At 44.2% G+C, this 24,006-nt stretch overlaps 1 protein-coding gene across 5 annotated transcripts in view; it reads left to right on the forward strand.

The window, feature by feature from the left end:
- LOC144599806 (uncharacterized) overlaps positions 1-24,006 on the forward strand; it is a 75,349-nt gene that overhangs the window by 37,265 nt on the left and 14,078 nt on the right. For 4 of the 5 annotated variants that reach the window (XM_078411047.1, XM_078411051.1, XM_078411052.1 and 1 more), the window contains 7 exons: positions 3,393-3,448; positions 7,285-7,433; positions 9,797-9,873; positions 11,176-11,222; positions 15,484-15,598; positions 15,691-15,792; positions 21,091-21,297. In XM_078411047.1, the coding sequence (XP_078267173.1) occupies positions 3,393-3,448; positions 7,285-7,433; positions 9,797-9,873; positions 11,176-11,222; positions 15,484-15,598; positions 15,691-15,792; positions 21,091-21,297 (753 nt within the window). The remainder of the gene's footprint in view (positions 1-3,392; positions 3,449-7,284; positions 7,434-9,796; positions 9,874-11,175; positions 11,223-15,483; positions 15,599-15,690; positions 15,793-21,090; positions 21,298-24,006) is intronic. The other variant, XM_078411050.1, reaches the window with a different exon arrangement.

Below are 24,006 nucleotides of genomic sequence, written 5' to 3' on the forward strand. Positions count from 1 at the left end.
CTCCCGTAGTCGGGATCAAACCCGGGTCACCGGCACTGTAAGCGCTGCAAGGCAGCAATTCCTACTGCTGAGCCACTGTGCTGTCCCACCTGTTAAAACCAGTGGTAATAGATCTTGAAATAGGAATGTGGATTTACCACTCTTTCAGCATTGTCTCTTCTCCTGCAGTTACTTTAGCAGGACCTAGTGCTTGCCTGCCTTTGGAGACTTGCCACTCCTAATATGCAAAAATGTACCCAGGACCCGGTTCCCAGTGCTTGGTGCACACTGTCTCCCCGCCCCGTCTGTGTTTACAAGCAAAGTCAATATATTTACACAAAGCATTTTGCCTTTTGCTGTTTTCAGGCGTACAGAGCTTATGTCAGGGTTTGCTGTTGTTCTGAAGGTAGACACAAAATGCTGGAGTAACTCAGCGGGACAGGCAGCGTCTCTGGAGAGAAGGAATGGGTGACGTTTCGGGTCGAGACCCTTCTTCAGAGTCATCAGTCTCCATTTCCATCAACATAATACCAAATATGATAAATCAGCGTTGTGATCAACAAAATTAGTTTAGTTTAGTTTAGAGATTCAGCGCGGAAACAGGCTCTTTGGCCTACCGAGTCCGCACAGACCAGTAATCCCTGCACACTATCCTACACACACTAGGGACAATTTACAATTTTACCGAAGTCAATTAACCTACAAACCTGCACATCCTTGAAGCATCCGGAGAAATATAGGGAGAATGTACAAACTCAGGACAGACAGTACCCGTGGTCAGGATTGAACCTGGGTCTCTAGCGCTGTAAGGCAGCAACTCTACTGCTGCGCCACCCTGCTGTTAGGTTAAGATACAAGGTACCAATACAAATAATTTATTAGCCAAGTATGTAAGAACATACAAGGAATTTGATTTGCCATACAGTCATACCAAAAAGCAGTAAGACACACAACTACATGAAAAATTAACATATACATCCACCACAGTGCACTTGGTCTTTCCTCCTTTTCTCCCGCGGTCGGGGCAGTCGAACCATCCGCAGTCGGGGCAATCGAAGCTCCGGTGATCGGGGCGGTCGAAGCTCCTGCAGTTGGAGCTCCCGAAGTCGGTCCTTAACCAAGGCACCGCGAGCTCCACAATGTTAAGTGTGCAGGCACCCATGGTTGGAGCTCCCGAAGTCGGTCATTAACCTCTACGAGCTCCACGATGTTAAGTGTGCAGGCACCCTCGGTTGGAGCTCCCGAAGTCGATCGGCAGCAAGAGGCCGCCAGCTCCACAATGGTAGGCCGCAGCGCGGATGGAGATACAATACGAAAAAAAAAGTCACATCTCCGTCGAGGAAAGAGATAAAAAAGATTCCCCCCCCCCCACGTAATACAAAATTAAAGATACACTAAAACATACATTTAACAACAGACTAAACACAGCAAAAGAAGGAAAGGATGAGACAGAATGTTGGCGAGGCTGCCATCTTACGGTATTATAAACTCACTAATTAGCTGTACTAATGTCAGTTTTCCTGCACTGCCTCCAGACGGAAAAGAATCACGCTGGAATATAGTTCCATAGACACTGGCAGCTCTCCATTGCCTTGCCTGTTCCTTAGGTTTAAACTCAGAGACTCGGTAGGAGCAGATGATTCAAACCTGGGAAGATTATAGCAAACCCTGGCACCAACTCAATCTAACACGTATATCCAAATAGACACACTTTCCAGTGATGAGCTGAAGTGAGTCATGCTCCACAGGAACGGAGAAAAATATTCAAGGATGACTTAATCTCTTCTTCTCTCAGACTGGCCAAAACTGAGGAGCAATATCGATGGGATTTGCTAAATCAGATCCTACCCGTTCGGCAGGCAATGTTTTTGGTAAAGGCTGATGCCGGTATTTTCAGGGACAGGACCTGATCCAAACCTTTCATTGTTAGAACATAGAACATAGAACAGTGCAGCACTGGAACAGACCCCCTCGGCCACAATGACTGTACCAGATATGAGTCGAGTCAAGTCAAGAGGGGTTTTATTGTCATATGTCCAAAACTGAACAATTATGTTCTTACTTGCAGCAGCACGACAGATATGTAAACATAGTACTCAGTAAAACCCATATAAACAAAAGTTTTTTTATATATGTATATGTGTGTGATATGTATGTGTGTGTGTGTGATATGTATATGTGTGTATGTGTGTGCGTATATGTGTATATATTTATGTGTGTGTGTGTGTGTATTACATATACACTGATGAGCCAAGACATTATGACCACCTGCCTAATGTGCCTTCGTTGCCCTCACGCATCGATGAGCCTTGGGCACCTAACACCTTGTTGCCGGTTTGTGGTTTGTCCCTCCTCGGACCACTGTCGGTAGGGACTCACCGCTGCTGACCGGGAGCACCCCACAAACCTTGCCGTTTCAGAGATGCTCTGACCCAATCGTCTGGCCATAACAATTTGACCCTTGTCAAAGTCGCTCAGGTCTTTACTCCTGCCCCTTTCTCCTGCATCCAACACATCAACTTCAAGAACTGACTGTTCACTTGTTGCCTAATATATCCCACCCCTTGACAGGTGCCATTGCAACAAGATAATCAATGTTATTCACTTTACCTGTCAGTGGTCATAATGTTTTGGCTCATCGGTGTATATGTGTGTGTATATGTGTGTGTGTATGTGTGTGTGTATGTGTGTGTGTGTATATATATATATATATATATATATATATATATATATATATATATATATATATATATATATATATTTATGTGTGTGTGTATTAAATAATAATATATGTGTGTGTGTGTATGTATATGTGTGTATATATATATTTATGAGTTTGTGTATGTGTATGTATATGTGTGTATATATATATTTATGTGTGTGTGTATTACATATTTCTATGTGTGTGTATATGTGTGTATATACACACACACATATATTTACACATGCACACACACACACACACACACATAAACAGACAAATAAATAAGCAATAGTTGTGCAAAGTAAAAAATAATCCCCCCAAGTCTGTCTAGTTTGGACGTTACAGTTTTCAGCGTCCTTTACCTTCTTCCCGATAACAGGCGTGAAATGAGAGCTTAGACAGACTGGTGTGGGTCTCTGATGACATTGGCTGCCTTTTTGAGGCAGGGACTTGTGTAGATCCTTCCGTTTGGTGGGGAGGTCAGTACCCGTGATGGACTGGGTAGCGGTCTCCACTTTTTACAATCTTCTTCGTTCCTGGGCCAAACAAAAAGCCATCTCTTATCTGCCTCCATATAATCAATTTCCCTCCATTTCCTACATATACTTGCAGAGCTTAAGTTAATTTAAAATATTATATTGAAAAATGCTCTTTAAAGGAACAAAGCATGTCAAGAATCAGTGATGTCTTTAACTTGGTATTTTTTTAGTTTCAGAAACCTACACGAAATGCAACATTAGTGGATTCAGTTCTACATAGGACTGGGTATGTATTAGTTCAATCTCTGATACACATGTGGTCAACATATTGCATTAATTCCATGCAGACACCATCCCACTTCTGAGACTGAGTACCTAACCACAAAGTTCAGTTTAATTTATTGTCACGTGTACTGAGGTACAGGGAAAAGCTTTTGTCGCGTGCTAACCAGTCAGCGGAAAGACAATACATGATTGCAATCGAGCCATTTCCAGGGTACTAACGTTTACACATTATAATGATTAGCGCAAGGTAAAGCCAGTAAAGTCCGATCAAAGATAGTCTGAGGGTCACCAATGAGGCAGATAGTAGTTCAGGACTGTTCAATGCTTGTGGTCGAATGATTCAGTTACCTGACAACTGCTGGGAAGTAACTGTCCCTGAATTTGGAGGTATGCATTTTCACACTTCTATACCTTTTGGCCAAAGTGTGTAAACGCATACGTCCAGATTCTGGGACAGTACTCTCTTCATCTGAAAGACTTCCTTCTACGTCTGCGATTCGCTCCTCTCTGCCTTGTCTCAACACTTTTCCATGGATTTCTTCCTTTCCTTATCGTTAATAGATATAAGTACTTAAATACATGGATTAGGGTACAAGATGAGTTTAGAGATACAATGTGGAAACTGGCCCTGTCGTTCTTTATGTCCATTCCAATTATTATTCATCCTCTGACCGCCCAAAACTAAACCCCACATTGGGATTTTGCAACTTCCCCTCCATGATCATACATCCCAATTCTCATCAGACTCATCAGTCTGAAGAAGGGTCTCGACCTGAAACGTCACCCACTCCTTCTCTCCAGAGATGCCACCTGTCCCGCTGAGTGTTACCAGCATTTTGTGTCTATCGTCCGTTTAAACCAGCATCTGCTGTTCCTTCCTACACATCCCAAATTTCATCTTCGTCCCTCCTCCTCTTCCAAATCATGAGCTTGTGCTTTCCCTTCATCCCTTCCCCTGTCCCCGTTCTATAGTGAACCTGATACTGAAGATAAACACAAAATGCTAGAGTAACTCAGCGGGTCAGGCAGCATCTCTGGAGAAAAGAACAGGTGGCACGATGGCACGGCGATCGAGTTGCTGTCTTTCAGCGCCAGTGCCCCGGGTTCGATCCTGACCACGGGTGCTGTCTGTACGGAGTTTGTACATTCTCCTCGTGACCTGCGTGGGCTTTCTCCGAGATCTTCAGTTTCCTCCCACGCTCCAAAGACGAACAGGATTGTAGGTTAATTGGCTTTGTATTAATGTAAATTGTCCCTAGTGTGTGTAGGACAGTGTTAGTGTGTGGGAACACTGGTCGGTGCGGACTTGGTGAGCTGAAGGGCCTAAACTAATCTGAATCTCTAAACTAAACTAAAAACTGAAAGGAATAGGTGACGTTTCAGGTTGAGACACAAGAACTAAAGAACGGTCTCGACCTGCAACATCGCCTTTTCCTTCTCTCCAGAGATGTTGCTTGACCCGCTGAGTTACTCCAGCATTTTGTGTCTATCTGCGGCGAACTTGATACCATTTGATTTGAACGATACCATTCCCATGGCCACCTGCCCCTTTTAATACATTATATCTACTGTCAGAGAGTTTGTGATGATTTATTAAGATGCAATCGACCTTCCCAATGGTGTGCATGCAGGGATTGTTTCACCTGGTTTACACGCCCTTCCTGCTTTCCCATTGATCCTGCACTGTGCTTATCTTTTGTGCAAGAATGTCTCCCTTGTTTCTCCCAAGGGTGTAGTCTGTGAACTATGATCAGACAGAGCAGTGTGCGCACATTGATCTGGACTGCTTCGGACTACTGTTCAATTGTTTAGCTCAAGAAATTTAACAGCGTATTCATTTTGTCGATTGACGTTCCGTTATTTTTTCCCACAATGTGAGAAATCAAAAGATTTCTTTCCACTTCATCCTTGTCCGTTTATATCTGTGTAATGTTTCTAAGCCAAGGTCATCGAGCCCTGAGGTACCCATCTCAGATATTTCACGTACAACCCACTGACCTAACTTCTATAACTCATTGCTTTCTCCTCTTCAGTTATTTCATTCCCAGATTGCTATCTTGCACTTAACATTATTCCCTTTATCTCATATCTGTACACTGTGGACGGCTTGATTGTAATCATGTAGAGTCTTTCCACTGACTGGATAGCATGCAGCAAAAAGCTTTTAACTGTACCTCGGAACAGGTACAATTAAATAAACTAAACTAAACAAAACTTAGTTTAGTTTAGTTTAGAGATACAGCGCGGAAACAGGTCCTTCGGCCCATCGAGTCTGCACCGATCTGCGATCCCTACACACTAACACTGTCCTACACACACACGAGGGACAATTTACAAGTATACCAAGCCAATTAACCTACAAACCCTGTACAGCTTTGGAGTGTGGGAGAGACCAGGGAGCCCGGAGAATACCCACGCAGGTCATGGGGAGTACAAACTCCGTACAGACAGCACCCATAGTCAGGATCGAACCCGGGTCTCTGGCGCTGTGAGGCTGCAACTCTACCAATGTACCACTGTGCCACTTGGCAAGTTAAAGCATTGAATTTGACTAAGTGGGGCCCATCATTTATAGGGAAGCGGGGAAGAGCCTGAAAGTTCTGAAAGCTCGGAATTTCCAAGGGAGAAGAATTTAATTGAAATTCAGATGTTTATACCCTAAACCTGGCTGATTAAAAGCAACCTGGATCTCAGGTGGGGAAGACGGGCTGGTGCTACCAGTGAAACTGTTTTACTTTAGAGATAGGGTGTGGAAACAGGCCCTTTGGTCCACCGAGTCCACTCCGACCAGCGATCCCTACACACTAACACTATCCTACACACATTAGGGACAATTCACAATTTTACCAAGTCAATTAACCTACAAACCTGTGGGAGGAAACCAGAGATCCCAGAGTGGTCACAGGAGGAACGTACAAACTCATACAGCACCAGTAGTCAGGATGGGAGCCGGGTCTCTGGCGCTGTAAGGCAGCAACTCTACCACTGCGCCACCATGCCGCCCGCCCCTGACAAGGTCCCTGTGTGGAGTCCAAGGGAATGCTGGAAACACAGAAGTTAAGACGTATGTGAGGATGAGACAGATCTATGAGACAGATATAATGGTTGTTAACCATCTTCCCTTCCCATTCCCACACTGATTTTTCTGTCCTGGACCTCCTCCATTGCTAGAGTAAGACCACGCGCAAACTGGAGGAACAGCACCTCATATTCCAATGATCTGAACTTATACTTTCACCATTTATATTGCAGAAGATGGGACATATGTTACATTTACCAACCAGATCATACTCATGTCACCCTCTAGCCTTTATTTAACAAACAAAGGTTTATTCCTGAAGCAAATTGCTTGCTAATCTGCCATATATCACATCTGCACTGTTACCAACTTGAGTTATATTGGTGGGATACCAAAATTGTCCTCATTTTTAATTGTTTCACAGCCAACGATAATTTGCCACATTCGATCCTGACCTCGAGTGCTGACTGTGTGGAGTTTGCATGTTCTCCCTCAGACCACGTGGGTTTACTCTGGGTGCTCCCACATCCCAAAGACGTGTGGGTTTGTAAGTTAATTAGCCTCTGTAAATTGCCCCTAGTGTGTAGGATAGTGCCAGTGTATGGGGATCGCAGGTCGGTGCAGACTTGGTGGGCCGAAGGGCCTGTTACTATGTTGTATGTCTAAACTAAACTAAACTAAAAAGATGATCGATGGTCGGCATGGACTCGATTGGTCGAAGGGCCTGTTTCCGCGCTGTATCTCTAAACTAGACTGAACTAATATCTTCATTTTACATTTTAAACTGTTGCTAAATTGCTTTTGTTTCACATTCACAGATCAGTCCCGGCAGTAAAAGCATCAACCAGTCATCTGGCCATCCAAGATCCTGTACCAAGATCCCACACAAGCCCAGGCACAGACACAGACCCATGCTCAGAAATCAGGCGTGACTCAACTAAGCTCATTTCAGTAGACATCGAAAATGGTAAATTAAAATTATTAGAAAGGATACAGTAGAGATTGAATTGTAAGCACTTGCTGCTCAACAGTAAAACTAGGTCTTGATTACAGAAGGGAGGTTACAGAAAGACTTAATTAGGGAACAAACTAGGTCTTGATTACAGAATAAAATGATTATCCACAAGTCTAACTTAGTTGACAGTAGATCCAATTTTCTGTTACAACGATGGGTGCCCGCTATAACATCATCAATGAAGTTCTGGAAACTTGGGTGTCGTCACTGCTGCATTCCATGTCTCTACTTTTAGGCTTTGTCTGTGGTTCCCTGTCACCACATTAGCACAATCCACATCCCTATTTACTAGTTATTAGCTCTCACTAATCTTTCCCCTTATGCCAATCTCCACCGAGTTCGCAGCTGAAGCGTTACAATTGACATTGGTGCCTTTTAATTAGTGAGGTTAGTAAAGGATGTTAGTATATGTGTGGGAAGGAACTGCAGATGCTGGTTTACACTGAAGAAAGACACAAAATGCATCTCTGGGGAAAAGGAATGGGTGACGTTTCGGGTCGAGACCCTTCTCCAGACACAGTTAGTGCTCTTACTTCCGATTATCCTCCAATAATGCCAGATAGAATCTTCTGTTATTGCACAAAAGACAAAGTGAATGTGTGAGTGATGACTGCTCACCTGAACATCAAAGAATAATTTGCACCTGAGGAAACAAACCGAGCTAACTAATTGGTGCCTTTGGCAAGAGAGGGGAATGGAGTAAATTGAAGAGCTAAATCTGTCAAGAAGCTAAGATTGAGGGCTGAGATGGGGAAAAACATTTTCACCCAGAGAGTTGTGAATCTGGAATTCTCTGCCACAGTGGAGGCCAATTCACTGGATGTTTTCAAGACAATTAGATATAGCTCTTTGGGCTAACGGAATCAAGGGATATGGGGAGAAAGCAGGATCGGGATACTGATTTTGGATGATCAGCCATGGTGAGCCAAATGGCCTACTCCTGCGCCTATTTTCTATGTTTGTATGTCTCTTATGCCTCCAGCAAGGAAGCATTATCTTGCCTTCCAATTGTTAACAGGATCAGTGGTCCTGGGACAAAAATTACACCAATCCTTTCATTCTAGTGGCACAGCAGTAGAGTTGCTGCCTCAAAGCACTAGGGACCCAGGTTTGATCCTGACCATGGGTGCTGTCTGTACGGAGATTGTGCATTCTCCCTATGACCATAGCGGGATTTCTCCTTCCATACTCCAAAGACGTACAGGTTTGTGGGTTAATTTTCTTTGGTAAAATTATAAATTGTCCCTAGTTTGTAGGATGGTGCTAGTGTATGGGGTGATCGCTGGTCAGCACGGAATCAATGGGCCGAAGAGGCTGTTTCTGTGCCGTATCTCCAAACTCTAAAGTCCAATGGCAATATTAATACTCTTATGTGCAGGAAGGAACTGCAGATACTGGTATAAACCGAAGATAGACACAAAAAGCTGGAGTAACTTACTAGGGCCTGTTTCCGCATTGTACCTCTGAAGTAAGACGTCTAAAGCACTGGAACAGGCCCTTCAGCCCACAATGCACATGCTGAAAATTATGCCAGGTCAAGCCAATCTCCTATGCACGCACACAATCCATACGCCTGTGAATGCATGCACCTATTTAAAGCCCCTTAAATGACGCTAATTTGTCTACCTCCACCACCAGCCCTGAGTGCTTTCCAGGCAACCACCAAACTGGGTCAAAAAGACTTGTCTTGCACATCTTTAAACTTCACCCCACTCACCCTAACGCTATGTCCTCTGCCAGTCGACCCTATCTATTTTACTTAAGACTTTAGGCTTCAGAGATAAAGCGTGGAAACAGGCCCTTCAGCCCACCGAGTCCGCACCGACCAGTGATCACCCCGTACACTAGCACTATCCTACACATTAGGGACAATTTACAATTTTTACCGAAGCCAATAAACCTACAAACCTGTACGTCGTTGGAATGTGGACAGGAAACAGGAGTACCCGGAGAAAGCCCACGCGGTCACGGGGAGAACGTACAAACATCACCCATGGTCAGGATCGAACCCGGGACTCTGACGCTGTAAGGCAGCAACTCTACCACTGTGCCACCGTGCCACCTGTGAACTGTCTTGGTTACAGTAAAGACTTTGGGCTTTTTGCACTTAAGTAGGGGTTTTTAATTTATTGAATGTTTTTTTGTTTATGATGTTATCTATAAGTATTGTGCTTATATCCCTTTTATAGTGCTGCAAGTAAGAATTTCATTTGTTACTTTATCAGTACAAATGACAATTAAACACTCTTGACTCTGTTGACACTTGAACGACGTTTGAGTTCTTATTATTGCTGTGGAACTCTTGCTTTGTCCAGATGCCAATCTGAACCGTCCGACCCAAAAGCAAAAACCACAAGAGGAAATATCTGATCCAAAACAGCAACTGAATATGGTAACAAAATGCTTAGCATAACCTTTAATATGTTGACCATCGCTGGCCATTTTTACAGTTTCAGCCTAATCTTATTTGTTATTTATTTTGCAAATGGCATTGTGTGTAAATAATTTATCCAGACATCAGTGCAGAACTACTATCCACCTCATTGGAGACACTCGGACTACCCTTGATCGGACTTTGCTGGCTTTACCTTGCACCAAACGTTATTACCTTATCATGTATCTATACACTGTAAATGGCTCGATTGTAATCATGTATTGTCTTTCTGCTGGGATTAAAACATAAGAAGCAGGAGTGAGTCAGAAGGGCATCCAGGATTTTTCTCCTAAATTCAGATCCTTTCTTAAAAAAGGCTATCGTACATTTTCCTTACTTAATTGCTTGCCACAGCTGCAGGTTGGTCTTCAGTACACTGAGTAAGTTTATACAAGGCACCTTCAACACCAAAACTACCAGATCTCTAAGCGTAGGAAGCAACTGCAGATGCTGGTTTAAACTGAAGATGGACACCAAATGCTGGAGTAACTCAATGGGTCAGGCAGCATCTCTGGAGAAAAGGAATAGGTGACATTTCAGGTCGAGACCTATCTTCAGACTGAGAGTCAGTGGAGAGAGAAACGAGAGACACAGACTGTACATAGAACAAATGAATGAAAGATATTTTAATCGTACCATCTATAACTCTCATTTCCCTTTCCCCAGACGCTCAGTCTGAAGAAGGGTCTCGACTCGAAACGCCACCCATTTCTTTTCTCCAGCGATGCTGCCCAACCCGTTGAGTTACTCCAGCATTTTGTGTCTATCTACTAGACCTCTCATCCTTTAGCAAACATGCTGCTTTTCTGTTATATGCTCCGAAGTCGATAGTTTCATATTTTACCACAACATAGAAAATAGGCGCAGGAGTAGGCCATTCAGCCCTTCGAGCCAGCACCGCCATTCAATATGATCATGGCTGATCATCCAAAATCAGTACCCCGTTCCTGCTTTCTCCCCATATCCCTTGATTCCGTTAGCCCTAAGAGCTCTACCTAAATCTCTCTTGACTACATCTGAGTGTTATGTTATGTTATGTTATGTTATGTTATGTTATGTTATGTTATGTTATGTTATACCACCTTATACCACCTTATACCACCTTATACCACCTTACCACCTTGCACTTTCCGTGTCACCAGTGCTTTTCTTCTGAACGTACGCGCCTCTAAAAAGTCAAGAACTAGATTGGCCCAGAATAATTTCTGTGCCAGTTGATCATTCAATGTATCTTTAAATCTTTCAATTTTATTATTTCAGGAATGGATCACACGTGCAAAATATGACTTCCATGGTCAAACGTCAAAGTGAGTTTCCATAAGTCAATGTTACTACTTGCATGTGATTGTTTAAAGATTGTAGTCCGTGAAGAAATAGGTTTTCCTGACATTAGCTATTAGCAATCTATGAAAAACAAACAGTAAACTCCAAATCTCCACTCTTTCCTGTTTCAAAACTTTATTAACAAGATTTCAATCAATATTATAATGTTTTTTGGGCTAGGATCATACGATAATCCACTGAAGTTATGATCTTAAAAATAGAAATATTTTGTGCAGAAGCGTTCTGCTTTATTACCCGTAAAATATGTTTTATCCAAAAAGTAATTTACAGTTCTAATATAATGGTTGTTTAATGTAAGGTTGTAGATATATTTGACTTTAGCTAAAATGTAAATGGCTCATAATTTTGTTCTTGGGGTTTGAATATATAATTTTTCATCCATAGTCTTTCTAACAGTTGTTCCATGAAAATATGCTGCTAAGGTTTCAGATTAGATTGAACCAGATTAGAGATACAACATGAAAAGAGGTCATTCGGTAGAGTTGCTGCCTCACAGTGCCAGAGACCCAGGTTCGATCCTGACTAGGGGGACTGTCCATACGCAGTTTGTACGTTCTCCCCGTGACCTACGTGGGTTTTCTCCAGATGCACCGGTTTCCTCCCACACTCCAAAGATGTACAGGTTTGTAGGTGAATTGGCTTCTGTAAATTGTAAATTGCCCCTTGTGTTGGTCTATGGGCCGACCAGTGTTCGGCGTGGACTCGGTGGGCCAAAGGGCCTGTTTCTGTGCTATATCTCTAAAGTCTACAGTCTAAACAAAGTAAGAATTGTTGATAAAGTTTAGACAGTTCAGGAAGGTTCATAAATTCTCAGAGCAAGATAAGGCCATTTGACCCATCAAGTCTACTCTCCCATTAACTCTTTCCCTCTCTAACCCCATTCTCCTGCCTTCCCCCCATAACCTCTGAGATTCTAACTAAGCAATAATCTGTCAATCTCCACTTTAAAAATATCCATTGACTTGGCCTCCACAGCCATCTGTGGCAGCTTACCTTCAGGCACAAATCCAGGCTGTTACACAAAGGATTTAAATCCTGTAGAAAGTGAAAGGCAGTGACATAAATTGGAGAGGACTCTAGTCCCAAACATTTTTTGGCAATTGCTGACATAAGTGCTCTCCGCACAGATCCACCCAGTCAGAGGATCCACCCTATAATCTGTCAGCAAGCTCATCGGGAGAGAAAGCAGCTTGCGATCTACAGGGAGTGATGCAAAGCATTCCTTGGTGTTGTGTGTGTAAACAGAAGCAAACTGTAAATAGGAATCACCAGAGCACGGGTGACTGCAGTTAGAATATTAAATCATGAGTTGTTCATCAACTGTATGTAATCATCATGCACATAACTGTAGCATACAAATATAATGCAGGATCCAAAGGTCCTAAAAATATATTAAATCATCATAACTGTAATATAGCAAAATTACTTGAATAAAGTTAAAATATGCACATCTACTATAATTAAGTATGTAGGACAAAAACTGCAGATGCTGGTTTAAATCGAAGTTAGACACAAAATGCTGGAGTAACTCAGCGGGTCAGGCAGCATCTCTGGAGAGAAGGAATGGGTGACGTTTCGGGTCGAGACCCTTCTTCAGACTGATGTTAGGGGGGCGGGACAAAGGAAGGATATAGGTGTAGACAGGAAGATAGAGGGAGATCTGGGAAGGACGAGGGGAAGAGAGGGACAGAGGAACTATCTAAAGTTGGAGAAGTCGATGTTCATACCACTGGGCTGCAAGCTGCCCAGGCGAAATATGAGGTGCTGTTCCTCCAATTTCCGGTGGGCCTCACTATGGCACTAGAGGAGGCCCATGACAGAATTAAGCTATAATTAAGTGTTCGCTTGTGGTAATTGTGGTAAATATGCAGAAGGAATTGTTGAGAATCTAATAAAAATACCCGAATAATTGACTTTTTAGTTCAGTTTATTTTGGAGACTCAGCATGGAAATAAACCCTTCGGCCCACTGAGTCCACGCTGAGCATCGATCAGCCACACACTAGTTCTATGTCATCCCACTTTCACATCCTGCACATTAGGGGCAATCTACAGAAGACAATTAACCTGCAAACCACACATCTTTGGAAAGTGGGAGGAATCCGGATCACCTAGAGAAAACCCATGCGGTCACAGGGAGAACGTACGAACTCCGTACCGACAGCAACAGAGGATAGGATCGAACACGGGTCTCTGGCGTTGTGTGGCAGCAACTCTACTGCTGAGCCACTGTGCTGCCCCAGCTTTAATATAATAAAAAGACTGGCATTTGCTTCAAACATAAATTGTCCTTTAACTTTACTTTCCATGTTCTTTGGTCAAATCTAATGGAAAGAAAATATCTTTCTCTGAGGTGACTTAAAATGTTCCTATCTGAAATAGCTTCAAGTTTTTTACTTGGGTAGCTTACAACCCAATAGTACGGACACTGAATTCTCCAATGTTAGGTAACTAATCAACAAACACCCCCTCACCCACCCCCATCCCACTCAATGTTTTTCCCTCCTCTCCTCCCTGTGCCCCACCTGGAAGCGTACCCATTTCTCCCACATACAGACCCCCCTTTGCCCTTACACCTATACCCCTTCCTCTGCGATCACATTTCACGCCTCTTTTCTCCTCATCCCTTTATGTCTTTTCATCTCTGGTCTTTGTCCAACCATTTCCCATTCACATCCTCCTCGCCTGTATCCACCGGCCACTTACCTGCCTTGTCCTGCACCCCACCATGCTTCCAGCTTTCTCCCCCCAACTTCAATCAGTCTGAACCAGGGTTCGGGCCCGAAATATCATCTATTCACCTTCTCCACAGATGCGGCTCGACCCATTGAGTTACTCCAGCATTTGTCTTTTTCTTTGTAAACCACCCTCTGCAGTCCCTGCAGTCCAGGCTCTAACATTACTGGGCATACATTTCATGAGTGATAGGAGCACAACTGGCCATTCGGCCCATCAAGTCTACTCCGCCATTCAATCATGGCTGATTTATCTCTCCCTCCTAACCCCATTCTCCTGCCTTCTCCCTGTAACCCCTGACACCCATGTGCCTTCCATCTCCTTTAAACTTTGCTCCTCTCACCTTAAAGTTATGCCCTCTAATATTTGACATTTCCATCTTGGGGAAAAAAGTTTTGAATGTCTACCAATAGACAATAGACAATAGGTGCAGGAGGAGGCCATTCGGCCCTTCGAGCCAGCACCGCCATTCAATGTGATCATGGCTGATCATTCTCAATCAGTACCCCGTTCCTGCCTTCTCCCCATACCCCCTGACTCCGATATCCTTAAGAGCTCTATCCAGCTCTCTCTTGAATGCATTCAGAGAATTGGCCTCCACTGCCTTCTGAGGCAGAGAATTCCACAGATTCACAACTCTCTGACTGAAAACGTTTTTCCCCATCTCCGTTCTAAATGGCCTACGCCTTATTCTTAAACTGTGGCCCCTTGTTCTGGACTCCCCCAACATTGGGAACATGTTTCCTGCCTCTAACGTGTCCAACCCCTTAATAATCTTATACGTTTCGATAAGATCTCCTCTCATCCTTCTAAATTCCAGTGTATACAAGCCTAGTCGCTCCAGTCTTTCACAATATGATAGTCCCGCCATTCCGGGAATTAACCTACTAAACCCACGCTGCACGCCCTCAATAGCAAGAATATCCTTCCTCAAATTTGGAAACCAAAACTGCACACAGTACTCCAGGTGCGGTCTCACTAGGGCCCTGTACAATTGCAGAAGGACCTCTTTGCTCCTATTCTCAACTCCTCTTGTTATGAAGGCCAACATTCCATTGGATTTCTTCACTGCCTGCTGTACCTGCATGCTTCCTTTCAGTGACTGTTGCACTAGAACACCCAGATCTCATTGTACTCCAGCATTTCAGATAATACTCTGCATTCCTATTCTTACCACCAAAGTGGATACCCTGTCTATGCCTCTCATAATTTCATATACTTATATCAGGTCTCCCTTCAACCTCCGGCGTTCCAGAGAAATAAGAGCATTCAAGTTGTTTTTAATTTGGATGTAATGCTAATAAACATTCCAAAAAAGCACACAAACTTTTCACATCACAGAAGATGCATTAAAGTGGTCTGAGACTGCAATTACTGGCAAACAGATCTGAAAGACCATCTACAAGCGACGGTTTCTTTTGATGTGGTAACATAATCATGTTCAAGGTTCGCTTGCAAGACTGAATGAAACTTAATAATATCTCTACAGGGAACTGGCTGTCAAAAAGGGAGACTCGGTCTTTATCCACAGACAGAGAGATGACAACTGGTATGTGGCCGAATGCAATGGAAACAGAGGCTTACTCCCAGTTTGCTATGTGGAGGTTGGAGACTGCTTCACTGATTTCATTCCACTCTGAACCTAAAGTTTAAGTACAAACTTTATTCCTAATTTCAACTTTCTTCTTTTTGACAGCCCCCTTCTGAGTTTCAACCTCACGACAATACCATGGATGAAATTGCAATTGCCAAATTCAGATTTGTGGCTTTGACGAACATAGAGTTGCCGCTTGAAAAGGTGAAGCGCTCTCTTGCTGTTCTCTCGTTAGCAAGCATGATTTAGAGGCTTTTATGGAGCAAGGGCAAGAACCACAAAGCACAACATATGGCTGAGCCGAGGGTGTGAGCTGTAGGGAGAGGGTGAGCAGGCCGGGTCTCTATTCCTTGGAGCGCAGGAGGATGAGGGGTAATCTTATAGAGGTGTATCAAATCATGAGAGGAATAGATCGGGTAGACGCACAGAGTCTCTTGCCCAGAGTAGGGGCATTGAGGACCTGAGATCCATAGGTTTAAGGTGAAGGTGGAAAATATTTAAGAGGAATCTGAGGGGTAACTTTTTCACACAAAAGTCGGCGGGTGTATAGAATGAGCTGTCAGAGGAGGCAGTTTAGGCAGGGTCTATCCCAACATTTTAGAAATAATTAGACAGATAAATGAATAGGACAGGCTTAGAGGGATATGGGCCAAACGCAGGCAGGTGGGACTCGTGTAGCTGGGACATGTTGGTCGGTGTGGGCAAGTTGGGCCGAAGGGCCTGTTTCCATGCTGTATGACTCTGTGAATGTCGTACCCTTTATCCCTTATCTGTGCACTGTGGTCAGCGTGATTGCATTCACGTATAGTCTTTTCTCTGACTGAATAGCACGCAAATCTTTTCACTGTACCTCAGTACACAGGACAATAATAAACAAAACTAAATTAAACTCAGTGGGTCAGGCAGCGTCTGTGGAGGAAATAGACAAAGAATGTTTTGGGTCGGGACCCTCCTTCACTCCCTCCACAGATACTGCCTGACCCGCTGAGTTACTCCAGCACTTTGATTTTTTTCTCAATTTTCCAGCATCTGCAGTTTCTTGTGTCCTGAAAAATATCTGCTGTTGTCCTCATTCGCCTGGAGTTAATAAAAGATAAATGACGACAAATATTTAGAAGTAATTACAGAAAATGAATGCAGAACAGGGAGGTTCTGAGAAAAATCATAACCTAGCCTTCAATGAAAAACATCAAATTTGAAACATCTTGAACTGTTAAAATCCAGTGGTCATGTTGCTCAACAGATATTATAGAAAATGAGACTTCAAATTATTCCGTGAATAGATCAATTTTGCTTCTCGTTTATGAGTCTGGAATCAGTAAAGAATGGCCTTGCAGTTGGATTACCTCAGAAGAAACCTCCAGCTAGTTCACTAATTCCTTCAGGAAAGGAAATCTGCCGTCCTTTTCCTGTCTGGCCTAGTGGCGACCTTTGTCTCCTTTAATTAGCGTAAGTTCCCCCAACAGAATTCCACCTCTCAGAGCGGTGTCAAAATGTTGTTACCAGATGTCAATTTACACATTTTATTTTAAACAGCTGCATTTTCATGTATTCTGGCCACGGAACCTTAACTCAGGCAAAAGGGCTGCTCCCTCGATAGGTTAATTTATATTCACGTGTATCAAGGTGTTTCAAGTGAAAAGCTTGCTATCCAGTCAGTGGAAAGACTATGATTACAATCACGCCGTCCAAGGTGTACGGATACAGGATAAAGGGTGTAATGTTTAGTGCCAGATAAAGTCCAGTAAAGTCCAATTAAAGATTGATAGAGACGAGCACAGTTAGAGTATGAAATGCTGCTCTTGGAGTAGAGGTTTAAAATAGTGGAGCGACTGTAATGAATGATTGCAGATCCACTTTAGACTTTAAACCTTAGAGATACAGCATAGAAACAGGCCCTTTGGTCCACCGAGTCCACGCTGACTAGCGATCACCCCGTACACTAGCACTATCCTGCACACTAGGGACAATTTGCAATTTTTACCAAATCTAATTAACCTACAAACCCGTACCTTTCTGGAGTGTGGGAGGAAACCGGAGCACCCGGAGAAAACCCATGTGGTCATGGGGAAAACGTACAAACTCCGTACTAACAGCACCCGTAGTCAGGATCGAACCCGGGTCTCTGGCGCTGTAAGGCAGCCACTGTACCACTGCACCACCGTGCCAACTTGTGCCACCACAGCAAGCAGAGAGTCACCGGGCTTGGGTGCCATGATCAGTTGGATATTGGTCTTCACTATTTAGTTACTCTTGTGAGTGCATGAAAAAATTGGAGAAATTGCTTTTAAAGACACATCAAAAGCTAAAGTTCTCTTCACTGTTAACATTTCTGTTGCTCTTTAAAATGATTTCCTAGTTGCTATAATTTACATTCATCTGTTTCTTTAGAATATTAGCAATTATGTGTTTTTTAGTTGTGGTATCTCCTTGATTCATGTAGAACTTACTGAAGTTACCAATGAATTTTCCATCAGCTTCACCCATCCAATGGATTAGTTTTGTTCTCTGGAGAGAAAGAATGGGTGACTTTTCTGGTTGAGATCCTTCTTCAGACCACAGTTCCTTGTATCTAGCTTATTGTCTTGATGTAGTATCTGGGGCATTTCAATGCCTTAGAAACATTACCAAATCTCTTGCAAATCAGCTAATGTAACCAAGGCAGCAATCTGTTCCTGCATTGCCTACTGTCCAGCAGGTCTCTCTAGAAGGACTTAGAAACTTTTGTGTGCCAGTGGCAGGTAGGAGATATTTGCAAACCCAATTCCTAAACGCCCTGGATAATCCAGAATGAATGTTTCTTGGGGGTACCTTTTCATTGGTCTTTTATTATGATAATAAGAAACTGGAACAAATTGGCCAAAAAACCTTCAGAGGACGTCTTGGTCAGCATGGATGTGTTGGGCCGAAGGGCCTGTTTCCACGCAGAATGACTCTATGAGTATAAAACAAAGCACCCATTCAATACTCCAAATAGCTGACATCCAGTTTCTGGGAATATATGACATCAACTGTAACCTTTTTTCCCTAAAAATTGTAACCTGGATTATCATTACAGCATGAAAAATCAATTTTCATCTTCAAGCAATTTGTTTTGTGGGATGGGTAAAATTACATCAGGTGTTTCTGAAACAACAACTACTTACACACACACACACACACACACACACACACACACACACACACACACACACACACACACACACACACACACACACACACACACACACACACACACACACACACAGACACACACACACTCGGGAATTGTTTATTATCTTCAGGGAGAAACAGGTTACAGAAGATAACAATTATCCCCATGGACCATAACATTAAAAATGTCTCGTACATAAAATTGTGGTCTGAAGCATTAAAAAATCCCAGATGCTGTTAATCAAAAACAAAATGTAGAAAGAAATGCAGGAAGAACTGAATAGGTCAGGGAGTATCCACAGGCAGGGACTCAAAGTCAATCTTTCAGGTCAATGACTCTTTATCATTATTATGTTTGATTGATCATCTTGACCAAGACACAAAGCAGCTTGATTCAAAAAGACATTACAGTCATAATCCCTGAATGAATGTGAAAAGAATGAAAGGGGGTTATACATCAATGTTCAACTTGAAATAGTGTTGCGTTGAATTATCCTTGAAAGTTAAGTCTGCTTTGCTTCAGGTTTATAGCGAATAGTGGCCATTTAGGCTTTGAAAGAATTGACTTGGTTTTATATGAGGGACACAAGGAACGGCAGATGCTGGAAACCTGAGCAAATGGCAAAGTGCTGGAGGAACTCAGAGGGTCAGGTGGCATCTGTGGAGGGAATGGACTTGTGACGATTCCCCAATAGTCAATAGTCAATAGTCGTTTATTTGTCACATACACATAAATGTGTAGTGAAATGAAACATTACCCGCAGTTCAACAATAAGACCAATAAGAATAATCAATAAAAATGCAATAACACACACAATCATAAACTAACACCAAACAAAAGAAACATCCATCACAGTGAGTCTCCTCCAGTCACCTCCTCACTGCGATGGAAGGCCAGAATGTCTTTTTCTCTTCCCTGCCGTCTTCTCCCGCGGTCAGGCTGTTGGAGTTGCCACGTCCGGGGGGTCGGGGCTCCCGACATTGAAGCCCCCGCCGGGTGGTGAAAGGTCCACGGCCTATTCCAGGCCGCGCCGGACGGTGAAAGGTATGCGGCGGGCCGACCCAAGCCCCGCGATTCGGGGCGGGCGAAGACGCTGTCGCTGCCACTGTCGCTGCCGCTGTCGGAGCTCCCGATGTCGGCCCCCACCCAGGGGCCTGCGGGCTTTCGACGTCCACGCGGCCCACGCCGGAGCCTCCGGAGACGAGTTGCAGCCGCTCCCGCAGCATCCGAAGGCGGCCAGCGCCGCAGGTGGTGAGTCCGGGCCGCGGGCTCTGCGAACCAGAGCCCCAGGTGGTCCCAGGTGCATGGCCGGTGGTAGGCCGCAGCGGGAACGGAGACACGACACAGAAACAAAGGTCGCGGCTCCGTTCGGGAGAGAGAATTTTACAGTTCCCCTTCCCTCCCACCCCCCCCCCCCCCCAACATAACATACAAACACTACACCATATTAAAACTACAATTCATACAAAAACAACAAAAAACACAAAAGACAGACGGACTGCAGGCAAACCGCAGCTGCGAGGGCAGCGCTGATTCGGGTCGGGATCCTGGAATGGAAAGGTGACTTTCAGGTGAGGACCCTTGTTCGGACTCTAAACAAGAGTCCCAATCCAAAATGTCGCTTTTCTCTTCCCTCCACAGATGCTGCCTGACCCGCTGAGTTCCTCCAGTACTTTATGGTTTTATGTTAGCTTTCTTGGGTCAGCACGGTGGTGCAGCAGTAGAGTTGCTGCCTACAGCACCAGCAACCAGGGTTCGATTCTGACTCCGGGTGCCATCTGTACGGTGTTTGTACGTTCTCCCTGTGACCTTGTGGGTTTTCTCCGGGTGCTCCAGTTTCCCGCCACACTCCAAAGACGTACAGGTTTGTAGGTTAATTGGCTTTTGTAAATTGCAAATTGTCCCCACTATGTGTTAATCGTAGAGTACGGTGTGATTGCTGGTCGGTTCGGGCGAGTTTTTTAGTTAAGTTTAGAGAGAAAGTGTGGAAACAGGCCCTACGGCCACCGTGTCTGCACCGACCAGTGTTTCCCGCACATTAACACTATCCTACACACACTAGGGACGATTTACAATTTTACCAAGCCAATTAATCTACAGACCTGTACGTCTTTGGCGTGTGGGAGGAAACCGGAGCACCCGGAGAAAACCTACGCAGGTCACGGGGAGAACATACGAACACCGTATAGACAGCGCCCATAGTCAGGATCGAACCCGGGTCTCTGGCGCTGTAAGGCAGCAACTCAACTGTTTTGCCACTGTGCTGCCCACCTTGAACCTTACTATTTAAATCTGTGATATTGGTCCATGCTCCACAGTAGGTTTAACGAACAATGGATTTATTTCAGAATCAATTGGTAGTTTTGCTCCGGAGAATAGATGAGAACTGGTACGAGGGAAAAGTCCCTGGGACAGATCATAAGGGGATATTTCCTGTCGCATATGTGGAAGTGATTGGAAAACCAGCAGGTGATTACATTTGCCACCGAGATCACACGCCAACACCTGCAAGTCACTTGAACTTAGAGGTGGCTTCACAGAGGTCTTTTCATCAGGTAAGATGGCACAAGGGATATCTTTGGTTGATGTTTTAGATGCTAGCGGAAATGCATGAGAGTGGTGGTAAGTAGGGGGACTAAGGAGTATAAAATAGCACAGCATAAAGCAGCAAAGGAACAGGCCCTTTGGCCCACATTGTCCATGCTGATCATGATGCCAATTTAAACTAATCTCCTCTGCCTGCACGTGATCCATATCACCTCCTTTCCCTGCATATCCATGTACCTATCTCTCTCCTTACACCTTTATTTACACATCTCCTCTTTTCTCCTTATCTGTCAGGCTTTCATCTCCATTTCACTTCTAGCCTTTGCCACTCACTTCACTTAAATCAAAACTCACTTGTATCCACCTATCACTCACCAAGCTTTGTCCTACCCTCAACTCCCCATTTCAGCTTTCTATCCCCTGATCCTTTCAGTCTGAAGAAGGGTCTCAATCCTAAAAGGTCATCAGTCCATCCTACTGAACCATCCTCTCACCAACTGGAGAGCAGTCCTGACTTATATAAATCTAAAAATCTCTCAATCTAAAAATCTAAATCTTACCATCTACCTCATTGAAGACCCTTGGACTATCTCTAATCAGATTTTGCTGGACTTCATACTGCACTAAATGTTATACCCTTTATCCTGTATATGTACACTGTGGATATATGCACACAGTGTAATCATGTTGTGTAGGAAAATAACTGCAGATGCTGGTACAAATCGAAGGTATCACAAAATGCTGGAGTAACTCAGCAGGACAGGCAGCATCTAGGGAAGAAGGAATGGGTGATGTTTCGGGTCAAGACTCTTCTTCAGACTGATGTCAGGGGGTGGGACAAAGGAAGGATATAGGTGGAGACAGGAAGACAGTGGGAGAACTGGGAAAGGGGAGGGGAAGAGAGGGACAGAGGAACTATCTAAAGTTGGAGAAGTCAATGTTCATACCGTTGGGCTGCAAGCTGCCCAAGCGAAATATGAGGTGCTGTTCTTCCAATTTCCGGTGGGCCTCACTGTGGCACTGGAGGAGGCCCATGACAGAAAGGTCAGACTGGGAGTGGGAGGGGGAGTTGAAGTGCTCAGCCACTGGGAGATCAGGTTGGTTAAGGCGGACTGAGCGAAGGTGTTGAGCGAAATGATCGCCGAGCCTGCGTTTGGTGTCACCGTTGTAGAGAAGTTGACATCTGGAGCAGTGGATACAATAGATGAGGTTGGAGGAGGTGCAGGTGAACCTCTGCCTCACCTGGCAAGACTGTTTGGGTCCTTGGATGGAGTCGAGGGGGGAGGTAGAGGGACAGGTGTTGCATCTCCTGCGGTTGCAGGGGAAAGTGCCCGGGGAGGGGGTGGTTTGGGTAGGAAGGGACGAGTGGACCAGGGAGTTACGGAGGGAACGGTCTCTGCGGAACACAGAAAGGGGAGGAGATAGGAAGATGTGGCCAGTAGTGGGATCCCGTTGGAGGTGACGGAAATGTTGGAGGATGATTTGTTGGATACGCTGGCTGATGGGGTGGAAGGTGAGAACGAGGGGGATTCTGTCGTTACGAATGGGGGGAGGGGGAGCAAGAGCGGAGCTGCGGGATATAGAGGAGGCCCTAGTGAGAGCCTCATCTATAATGGAAGAGGGGAAGCCCCGTTTCCTGAAGAATGAGGACATCTCTGTTGCCCTAGTGTGGAACACTTCATCCTGGGCGCAGATGCGGTGCAGACGGAGGAATTGGGAGTAGGGGATAGACTTTTTGCAGGAGACCGGGTGGGAAGAAGTGTAGTCATCATGTGTTGTCTTGGACTGTAATCATGCTCGATTGTAATCATGTATAGTCTTTCCGCTGACTGAATGGCAGGCAACAAAAAGCTTTTCACTTTTCACCAGTGCACGTGACAATAACTAAACTAATTAATATTCCACAAACTAAATAAGATTCCCTCCACAGTTGCCACCTTACCTGCTAAGTACCTTCAACACTTTGAGTTTTCCACTTAAATGCGACTACCATATGTCCTCAGCACCAAGTGTAAAGCAAATCAAAGCAGGTTATTTGCAACACAGTCCAGCAGTAATTTTACAGAGATCAATGATGGTCTAAAGAAGGGTCTTGACCCGAAACGTCACCCATTCCTTCTCTCCAGAGATGCTGTTTGTCCTGCTGAGTTATTCCAGCATTTTGTATCTATCTCCGATGGTCTATACAGAACAGTATTGAGGCAATAAAGAGTCCAATCTACCTCATTGGAGAACCTCAGACTATCTTTAATCGGACTTAACTGGACTTTACCTTGCACTAAACATTATTCCCTTAATCCTGTACCTGAACACTGTGGACAGCTTGATTGTAATCACGTATATTCTTTCCACTGACAGGATAGCATGCAACAAAATCAAGCCTTATTCCTCCAGGCTTGTTCTGGTCCCATCAACTCTGTGGGAAAGCTGTAACAGGCATAATCAATTCCCACCGTATTGCTAACACATTACCTCCTCAAGGATCAGCCAACTAAAGAGAATAGCAGAGCAGAACAATTTGTCCTAAACTGTTAAACATTCTGCAAATCCTATAACCAGAAGATGTAAACTGAAAGAACTCATGGTGAGCCACAAGAATTCCATCCGTCTAATATTTGAAGTTTAGTTTAGTTTAGTTTACTGTAGTTTAGTTTAGAGATACAGCACGGAAACAGGCCCTTAGGCCCACCGAGTCCGCGCCGACCAGCGATCCCCGC

This window comes from Rhinoraja longicauda, chromosome 14, assembly GCF_053455715.1.
Source record: "Rhinoraja longicauda isolate Sanriku21f chromosome 14, sRhiLon1.1, whole genome shotgun sequence".
NCBI classification, from domain to species: Eukaryota; Metazoa; Chordata; class Chondrichthyes; order Rajiformes; family Arhynchobatidae; genus Rhinoraja; species Rhinoraja longicauda.